This window comes from Pocillopora verrucosa, chromosome 1 (genome assembly GCF_036669915.1).
Source record: "Pocillopora verrucosa isolate sample1 chromosome 1, ASM3666991v2, whole genome shotgun sequence".
In the NCBI taxonomy this organism is placed as follows: Eukaryota; Metazoa; Cnidaria; class Anthozoa; order Scleractinia; family Pocilloporidae; genus Pocillopora; species Pocillopora verrucosa.
The window spans coordinates 8,524,990-8,535,045 of NC_089312.1; the positions used below are offsets into that span (position 1 = coordinate 8,524,990).

A 10,056-nucleotide genomic window follows, 5' to 3' on the forward strand; every position below is an offset into this window, starting at 1 on the left:
ACCGCACGTCTATTACCCGCGCAAAATTTAGCGGAATTCGTGAAAAATCAACCCGTCTCGCAAAATTTGCGAACAGAGGTGAAATATTCAAAATCAATCGTTGGGAAAAGGAAAATCATCTAAGACTTTTCGAACTCAAAATTTATTCAATTGTGTCGATTTACCGTTTTGTCTTGGAGCTTTTTTAAGGATTCAAGGGTGTAGAATGAGGGGGGGGGGGGAAGGGAGATCCCGTGACCTCCCTTCATAAGCTTTTTTTTTGTCACTTCGAATAAAACATGGCGTGGAGGTCGACATGACAATCTGGCGCGTACCCTCTGTTTGACTCAGTGTGACCCCCTACTTTGAAAAATCCTGGTTACGCTCCTGAATTCTTTTACACCTTTAAAACCTCGTGATTTACATTCTTTTGTGGCAACTTGGTATTGACAGCCTAGAAGCATGCACATGCACATGCGTTTGAGCCCGGTGTTTCGCTCTTTGATTGACAGTTTTAGTTGGACCAGCACTCGATGTACATAACGGATATCTTGGACAAAGCATCAAATTTTAAGACATGAGGGAGATCTAAATGTATTTACCACTATGGAAAACTGTAGGTATCGCTTCATATATGAGGTGTAACAACTTCTTACAATTACACCGTGTAGAAAAAATATGAGGACCATCATTCACAAAAAAGTTTTGTTTTTTTAACCAGAAGATATAAATTATCTCAAGCAGAACTAAACTCTACATCTTGGTTCTATTTACGAATATTTACAAAAGCCTTTTTTTTTCTTTTCTTTAAACTTCAGTAGCTCAACTACCTCTTACAGCATCTCGAGTCATATGCGATGTCGCCTAGGAGTAAAATGTATACAAAGATGCGAACATTCAAACAAGAGTCGTATCTACTCATTCAAGCTTTAAAACGTTCATGACTTCCCACAATCTTTTTCGTGGAATTTCTTAGCTTATGTATTTCATGAGCAATGATCTGGAAGTGGGTTTCAACTTAAGTGGAAACAACCATTCAGTCAGAAAATTTCTTGTTTTGCTTTTCTCTGGACGATCACTTTGAACCATTTTACAAGACTTTCGATGACCCACGCCCAAATCGGCTGATACTCCAGGCTTAGAAAAATGACCACGACATTGCAGACACGTGAGAAACCTGTCCAAGTGAAACATGTTTGTAGCATTTGAAATCGACTATAGTTAGAAATAAATAATTGGGCGTTTTAAACGGTTTTCGTCCAAGCAGGTAAGGATTAACCATGGAAAAGTTGAATGCTTGTAAAGCTGGAAATTTGGTTTAGAAGAAGCCAACGAGGAACAATACGACTTGATGGTGATCACAGCACGAGTTTAATCAGACGTAAATCTCATCCATCTAAGAAAAAAAGACAAAAAATATAACTTATCAAGAATTATACCAATACAGAACCTCTTCCCTTTCAGAGAAAAAAATCTTAGCGCTTATGTATACTTACTGCTTCCAGAGAAGTTATTTGATTCAGCACCGCGCGATGGTGTTTGTGACTGTTAACAATGAATACTTGCCATCGACAAATTGAATAATGGTCGAGATAAAGCGATTTTTTTTTTCCTTTTAGATAAACTAGCATCTAATTTCTCCTGAAAATATAACCCCGGAATAAAAAATTAGGGTCACGAGCCATGAGGAAATGGTCACCAGATAAAGAAGCTCTGGATTGTGAACAGCACCTTTGGAAATGTTAAGACAGCAGTGTGGAGAATATGTATATTAATCTAGGATGTAAACGGTTAAATGGAAATACCACTAATGTTATATCGTATTTCTTATGAATGGACGATAAATGATTTATTTTTATTGTGAATATAGATACACTTCAGAATGTGAACCTCTCTAAAAATCCCATTATTTTTGGGTTATGGGAAAAAGTGTCTAAGCAAGACTTCCATTTTTTTTTTGGCTTGTACCTGAATAGCATTGTTTCACGCATTAAACGCTGCAAAAATACATTTGGTTGTGAAATTACATTTCGTTTGAGTGTGAAGGGAAATTTGGGATTGTGTTGATCGTGTTTCATTGCACCCTGTAAATGGTCCAGAAAACTTGCTCCAAACTCTGCCAACCAATCAGACACAAAACCAACACAAATAGTTCAAATAACTAATTAATGAACCGTTCCCTCGGAAGGGGCTTTTTCAGTGCCATCGCAAACAAACAATGAAACAAATACTTCACATCAAGAACAAGTGGTTGACCATTCAATCTAGCAGGAGGCATATCAGTTGGCTGTTTTCAGTACAAGCCAATGAGTTGAATTTTGGGTAACCGAGAACCAATCCAGGAAATGGCGAGATAGATATTTGAACCCAGGACCCGCATTTACCACACAGGTAGACAGTTCCCACTTAACCAAGCGTGATTCATTCACTCGCGTTTTCCCGCGCTTCAAGCGTTTGCTTGTTTTTCTTTGAGTTCTTATTGGCTACCTTAGAGATAACCTTTGATCTGATTTGTTATTGTGACTACTTCAATTTTAGTTACATCTACTGTAGGCTTACCGTGTGGTCAACTGATGAAAGGTTTTGTCTCAAATGAGGTGGGGTGGCGCGTCGAGTTTTCACTGAGGGAGTGAACACCAGAGATTTGGCTTCGCAGCCATCATCCATCTGCTCAACACTCCTCATGAATCCTGAGGGTGTGAATGGTGTGTCAGTGGTACTTGGTAGTCTCCTGTTGCCAGGAGTATGAGCTGAACGACGCCTTTCATGCTTTCTTGGGGAAACAAAATCTTTTGGATGAGACGTAGACTTAGTTCGCTTGTGTTTGATTGCAGGGGAGTCACCGGCATGGATCACACCTGAAGGTGTTTTAAAACCTAGTCTGGAGAGGAAGGGTGTACCTCTGAATACCGGCATTTTAGGCGTGAAGCAATCTGGAGAATCTACCACATCAAAAGCCACTCGTCTCTTCAGTGTTGGTGTACTTGTTACAGGCGTGTTCCTCCCTGGGATGGGTGACAGCGGAGTTCTTGTTAACTTTACTGCCGGAGACTCAGCTGAGTTTACCGGAGTTGAAGAAGCGAGATTTTTCACACAACTGGCCTGCAGTGAACAAAGCAGACAATATGGTTCGTAATGCAATTACCGTTTGCCATATGTTCACATAAAAAATGGTTTGCTTCTTTCGATAATCTTTTAATTTTAAATCTTTTACGCACTTTTATACATAGAAAGGAACCGCTATTCACACTAAATTTTTAAATATTGATTCTGTTATTTTAGGGTTTCAATTCACCATTTATCATTGCAAGTATGAGCAAGTCTTCACCGGCAAAATCAAAACTGAATAAAAAGCAGATAAGAGTAGTTTACGAGATTAGGACTCGATTCGTAATGACACTGAAAAAGTCTTAAGAGAACTCGAGTTTTCAAAATTTCAGGGTGTGCGTTTAAATCTTTAGTCGGTTGCTCGGTCAATATCGCTCACTGCAAATGGACGCGTTTAGTCACTGAACGTTTCAAAAATACTAAAAAAATTAAATTACGAAACAAACCTTCTTTGAGCGCGGGATAAACGGAGGAGTGCCGGGATGCATCTTCTCAAACTACGATAAATCAAGAGCAGCAGTTTTAGTCCAAGAATGTAAAGTAAATCCCGGCCTCTAGAGAATGTCTCTCCATCAAGCAACTCTGGGACATATAGAACTGACTCTGGAGAACAAACGCTGGGTCAAAATATATTTTCTCTAGCGAGGGTAAACGTGACCAACGCTCTACACGTAGGTTTACAACTAAAGAAATCGTTCTCGTAATTGAACTGCAATCAACCTTGCCTTTAAGACATGTGTTGATCCTTACTTCCCACTTAGCTGTTCGCAGCCACATGTCGGCAGCGAAGCAAATTTCAGTGGGTTCTTCGTTCTTTTGATGGAATACGATCACAGCTAACTATGACACAAAGTTTTACGTTTAGACAAGATTTTCGTGTTCCTATCAGGAACAGCAATAACGTTATATTATCAAGAATGGCGTGTTTCGGGCCCAACTTCCGCCTGCAATAAAATCTCCAGTTTTTCCTGATGGACTAGTTGCAATCGTTCAGTTCTCTTGAAGTCAAAACACCTGCATGCCACACCCCATCTGTTTCCAATCTCTTCTCGTCCAACAGTAAGACCAAGCTTGGCCCGTACGGCGAGATACACCGTGAGCGCGTAGCTCCAGCAGTTTATTCATCGCATTTACACGAAACTCTCTAAACCCAAACGTTTTTTTCAGTGACGACGGAAGAAAAAGGTCTGCTGAACGAGACATAACGAGAAACTGGAATTTTGAACGAAGAGATGGGTTTCTTTATGTAACTCCTATGGCATATTGGTGTAGATGACACGGAAACATCTTAATGGGACAGAAATGTTAGAAAAAAGCCCCCCAAAAAATTAAGCTCACAAAGTCCTGAATATTGTACATCATAGAATATACAGAAGAAAGTGTTTTTGATTAATTGATTTTCAAACTAAGACAGCTAAGTGAGCAGAGCGTTGGCAGGGGCATTGTCCTAAAAGACCACAAGTGCCACAGGAGATAAAATCCTATCTTTGCATGAATTTACTTTTAAGAAAAACTTATAATAGCAGGACACCCCGGATTTGTGATAGCAAAACCTCCTGAGGCATAAAATGACTCTTCTGATGAAGCAATTTTCATCAGAGGGTAATTGTTCCTCTGTTCAGTCCCTAACTAAATTTTGAGCCACACCTCAAACAAAAAAACAAAATTTTCGAACCCTTTGTAAGAACTTCTGCCTAACAGGTCCATCAGGAAGGTCAATGACATGATTGTAGAGTTGCACCAAAGCCTCTGTTGTAGTTTGTTGGACAGCTTGTTTATGAGATGATCGGTCCATTTGCTGACAAAATGTGCGAGTAACTGGCAGTTCCTCCTGTGGAAAGAAAAAAAATTACATTTGACATTTATCAAAATTTCCTGACATTATGTGGAATGTTACAGGACCGTATTTCTTTACAGCATGTCTAAAGGAGAGACACCATATTTTAGTAACAAGTAGTTTTTGGGTGTGAAAGTTTTCTGGTCAGGAAAAAGAGAATGGTGATGGATTCTCAATACTTCTGGCCCTTTTACAAATTGTGCTCATGGAGTTCAGACATGATTAGCAAGTTTACCTCTGAGCAGCCAAGAAACAAAATAGCAAGTCAAACTTTAATGTCGGGTCATTTCTCGGTATGCTAACACAAATAAACTAGCATTTGAATTATTGGTTTCTGAGTGGAAAGTACAAACTAAAAACAACCATCAAGGCTTGAAATAATTTCCCAGATGGAATCAGTCAAGCTGTCTAGTCAAACCTATTTTTGTTCAAGACACAACCCATTTTTGGCCAGAAAAATATCCATATCTTGATAAATCCCTCTGTCCCAATACAGCAGTACTAAAAGCCTGAACTTACACTGTACATTGGAATTAATTTTTCCCCATACAGGCAAAAATTACCAAACAAAATGTCTGCCCATACAAGAATTTGACAGACAAAACCTTCATTTGACCTGACATACTTGTAATGTTTGTTGAACAGCTTTTATTTTGAGTCCTGATTATTCACCTTAGTGCTGGTGAAATTGGGGGATATCTACCTAACTGATTTGCGGCTCAGTAAATATCCACCACTATTCACCTTCACTTCTGTCAATGAATAATTGTTAAAAGGTGGGAAGAAACTATTTTTCAGTCACTCCTGGAAGTGAGAGGTGTAAAGGAATTGTAAAGTCACATACTGTAGAATGTCTTGAAATTGAATTGCACCCATATGGAGGCTGTCAACATTAATTAAGAGTACTTTGCACTGATTATTCGAAGTTTAGCCACAGCTTAAATAACAAAACTGCTTCCTAAACAATCCTCAGTTTAACTGAACCTTTAGTCTAAACATTTATTTTTGTGAACAGTGTCAAGAGAGCCAAAAGCTAACAGTGGAGAGACAACTATTTCATTAAATGAACCCTCTTGTAGAGAAAACCCGAAGCCCACTGATAATAGGTAAAACCATGGTTTGGGTTGTACCTCCTGGAAGTAACTGGCCCTCAATCTTTACATCTGTACCGCTGAGGGTTTGAATCCTTACAGATGACTCATATTTAGGTCACTTAGCCCAGACCAAAATTTTTGACCAATTTTACATCTTTCTAAATATTTTATAACTGGTCCCTGTAGTTCTAAGGGTGGATAACGCTTTCCACTGGATAAATCACTACCCACTGGATGGCTCAGTATGGATAATGCAGTGTGTTTTGTTATACTTATCTGCTGGATAGGGATTTATCAGTTGGATAGCATTATCCTCCCTTCCAACAGTCCGGCCCCAAGCATTAAAGTTATAGCTACAAATCAACATTTTTTTCATGGCTTTACAAAGTCATATACATGTTAATTGACAGAGGACAATTTATTCCGTCAATTGATGACTACACCAGGTTTGGTTTGCTTAAAAACAACTCACGCTTCCCTTTTTAAAACACTCCTCTGCTGCTTCAATCTCCTCCAACAGACCTTTGGGAATCTGTAAAGAGAAAATTCATTTACAAAAAAAGAAAAAGGAAAATCAATTTGGGAGTTTCCCAAAGATGTCGCAAAACCAAGAGGTTTGTCATCAAAGTCAGCTAAATTTGACAAATCGGCATGATGATATCAAAAAATATAATTTTCATAAAATCAGAGGCAGCACATGCAGGCTGAGTGCAAGCTGTTTCAACAGCTGCACTGTGACCAAAACTAAACAAATTGTTGGGGTGATATTGATTTAGAGCACTCTAGGATTGTTTTAAAATCACAGATAGAGCAACCCTAACAGTCAATCTAAGTGAAGATGTCTTTGACAAGGACCAAAGCAAACTCAAAGAATGAACCAGCAAATTAACTGCCCACAGGATGAGTGACTGAGACTGATCTTGAAGCCACAAATATTGCTTTTCATTTTAATTATTGTAGAAGTTAAGAGGGGTGTTGCAAGTTTCCTGAATGAATCAAAGGGCAAAGAGAAGAAAAACCAACACAGTGACTGTCCTGAATTACTTTTAGGATTAAATTGAAAAATGCTAATAGTAGTCAGTCAGATACATGTACTAACCTTGAAAAGTTCAGAAGCATGATGAATCATGGAGGCAACCAACTTGTGCATAACTGTCATGTCTTCTGGAATGTGACTCAAGCATGTCACTTTCTGATTTTTTACCAAATAAATGACCAGAAAGGACATAAGAAAATAGGTTGATTGGATTTTTCCATATTACACAATTTCTATGGTACTGTTAAATTATAAATACCTGTAGTTACATTAACTGTAACAATAGAATGTGGATCTTGAATTCAAGTTTGCCTCAGTTGAAAGATTTATTGATCAAGTTACCCTATTCACCCTAATGTAAAAACTACCAGACAGTACTACAGTATATTTTCTCTACACATTTCCCATTTCACTGAAAGGGAGAATTTATTTAACAATCAAGAGCATCTTAAGCTGTGTCTTTAAAAAGGAGAATTTATTCAACAATCAATAGCATCTTGAGCTGTGTCATCAAAAGCAAGATAAATGTACAATACCTCTTTGAAGCCCATAATGTTGGGTGAAAAAACCACAGCAAGGTTGTGGGCTGTCATTTTATTGTAAGGATTCTTAGAGGTAAGATTAAGGAGTTCCAACAACTGCTGTAACAGCATTCTGTTTGGAGGCGGCACCAACAAGAAGAGAAGCTGGAATGCTTCAATCATCTTAGCACTGGATTCATCATTACGGATCTCTACACAATCATAAGATCAGTTCATGGTTACCATATGGAAGTCATGTCTTAAGTTGTACAGTGTATGTAATTATAGAAAATAAATACTCTCAACATCAAATAGAAAAACTACAAATTAAACTAAAGGAACTTTTATAAACATAAACAAAAAAAAATTTGTTCATGCTCAGGATCGACACTACTTTCTCTTGTTTTCAGTGAGAAACTTTTTTTTTTTAAATTTTTTCTTATTATTAGTTTTTGTAACGCAATTCACTCATGAAAATCATTCAATCTGTTTTCTTTGTTTTGACCATCTACTGCCACTTTTTGCCAGTCCATTACCAAAATTCTCCAAAAATTATGATCATTTTTAGTCCGCATGCTACAATTTTTTCTTATGTGGGATCAAGGAAGGCTATCCTGTAGCCAATCAAAACATAGGGCTGGCTTCATATTGCCCATGGGTGCTGCCAGCTATATATTAATTACTGATAAATAGGTTTACATGTATGCAAGATACAAATCAATACCAAGGTTAACATAAACAGTTCTTATACACATTAAATTATAAGTTGATCACCAGAGGTCCTTCTGAAGTTTGGCTACAATTGAAAGTACAGTGCTGTACCTGTGATTTGTAAGTAAGCATCCAAAGGAGCATTTGTCAGAAGAGGTTCTGGGAGATCTCCGAGGAAGATTTTAAGAACAGATGCTACATCATGTGGAGTGAATCTTCCATTTTCAAAGTTAACTGGGTCTTCTTTGTCAAGTATTTCTTTTAGTTCTTCTTGTCTTTTCTTGTTGCCAGAAACTCTAAACAACCCCTCCTTGTCCACATCTGTAATAAAGTAACAAACATATTTTGATCAATGGCAAACAAATGGAATTAATTATACTCAGACAGCAATATTAGGCCCTCGAGAAAGAATCAAACTAATTCACCAGCACAGTCAAAACTTAAGCACATTTAAAGGGTGTTTGTAGGTTACACTTCAGAATTTCAAGACTGAGTTAGCAAGAAATTCCTTTTAATTATAAACTATTAAATTGCAAGGTTTATGGAGGATTTTGTCTCCTCTTAAATGTACAGCACTCCATAAATATTTTAAGCAACCTGGAATTAATGACTTACATGACTTTAAGTAATTTATAAGAGTTGAGATTCTGAGAACAGCTTCCTCTGTTAGCAAATGGCCAAATATTTTATGACTCCCTGAAAGGAAAAAAATCATCCATGCTAAGAATAATAATCAACAACCAAAGCAGGCTGGTATACATGTACTGTGCCTTGATGTAAATCTGGTAGCCTGCACAATAACAAAGCTGGGAGTAAAGCCTACAAAAGTTTTTGAATAATGTCTAGTGATGAGATGAAAGGCATGGAGCTAAATGTCATAAAAATACTTCATCACAATTTTCATTATTATTAATATTTTTTTGAGGAATATCAAGGAATAATGCTTACAATAATTCTAACATTGCTGAGCTTATAATTTATGGTTATTACAGTATTAACATAATATAAATTAAAATTATTTCATGGACGATCAAGAGACTCAAACATACAGTGTATGTCAAGGTAGTTAGACTTTTCAACAATCGCAGAGGACCTGGCCAACCATTTTATAGAAGAGCTTACTTTTTTGAGGATTTCACCGCTTAAGACAGTGTTATCGTGAACAGAGGCGCTCCAGTTCTCTTTATAAAAATAAAGCCGGCAATATAATAAGGCCTCTTATCACAGAATATCAGTAAGATTAAGCTAACAAATTGTCATTTGTCGAGCAGCAGGAAAAATTTTACTTTGTAGCATTACTGTTTTTTATATTCTCTCTGAGAATCATAACACTTTAGAGTATTTTTTTAAATTGATGGGAACTCATTCTATTAGCCTTTTTTCACCTCTTCTGCTGATGATCTTGTTTATCTTTTCCGATGATTTGTAGAAAAAACTTTTCTGTGCAGGTTCCGAATTACTTTCGATCTCCAGATTTCTCGCGACATCCCCCGTGTGTTCAAGTTGTTGTAATTCTTCAAGCATGGTGATCTCCAAAATTCTAGTAAGTCGACTAAGGCACACTCTGGCATGAGAATCCTTGGAGTCTTTCTTGCTCATTGTTTCATAGAAATTAGTAGCAATCAGTTCCCAGTTTATCCGAATAAAAACTTCTGCTTTGGTGTCACTTTCTCCTCAGTCAAAAAGACCGCGATTTAGTGACCTCGCCAATCAAATTTAACGGTTCAGTTACTGACCAATCAGAAAGCTCAAACTAGCTCAGCGGTTATT

The 10,056-nt window shown here is 37.5% G+C and overlaps 1 protein-coding gene across 1 annotated transcript; it reads right to left on the bottom strand.

Moving 5' to 3' along the window:
• Window positions 1-670: 670 nt before the first annotated feature.
• On the bottom strand, window positions 671-9,969 carry LOC131799052 (rho GTPase-activating protein 19). Its single transcript, XM_066163214.1, has 10 exons — window positions 9,672-9,969; window positions 8,902-8,982; window positions 8,398-8,607; window positions 7,591-7,787; window positions 7,118-7,210; window positions 6,496-6,550; window positions 4,763-4,917; window positions 3,534-3,584; window positions 2,539-3,081; window positions 671-1,375 (listed from the first exon to the last, which is right to left on the bottom strand). Exons 1-10 carry the CDS (start codon window positions 9,883-9,885, stop codon window positions 1,355-1,357), a joined length of 1,620 nt encoding a protein of 539 aa, XP_066019311.1. The 5' UTR covers window positions 9,886-9,969; the 3' UTR covers window positions 671-1,354.
• Window positions 9,970-10,056: the final 87 nt, after the last annotated feature.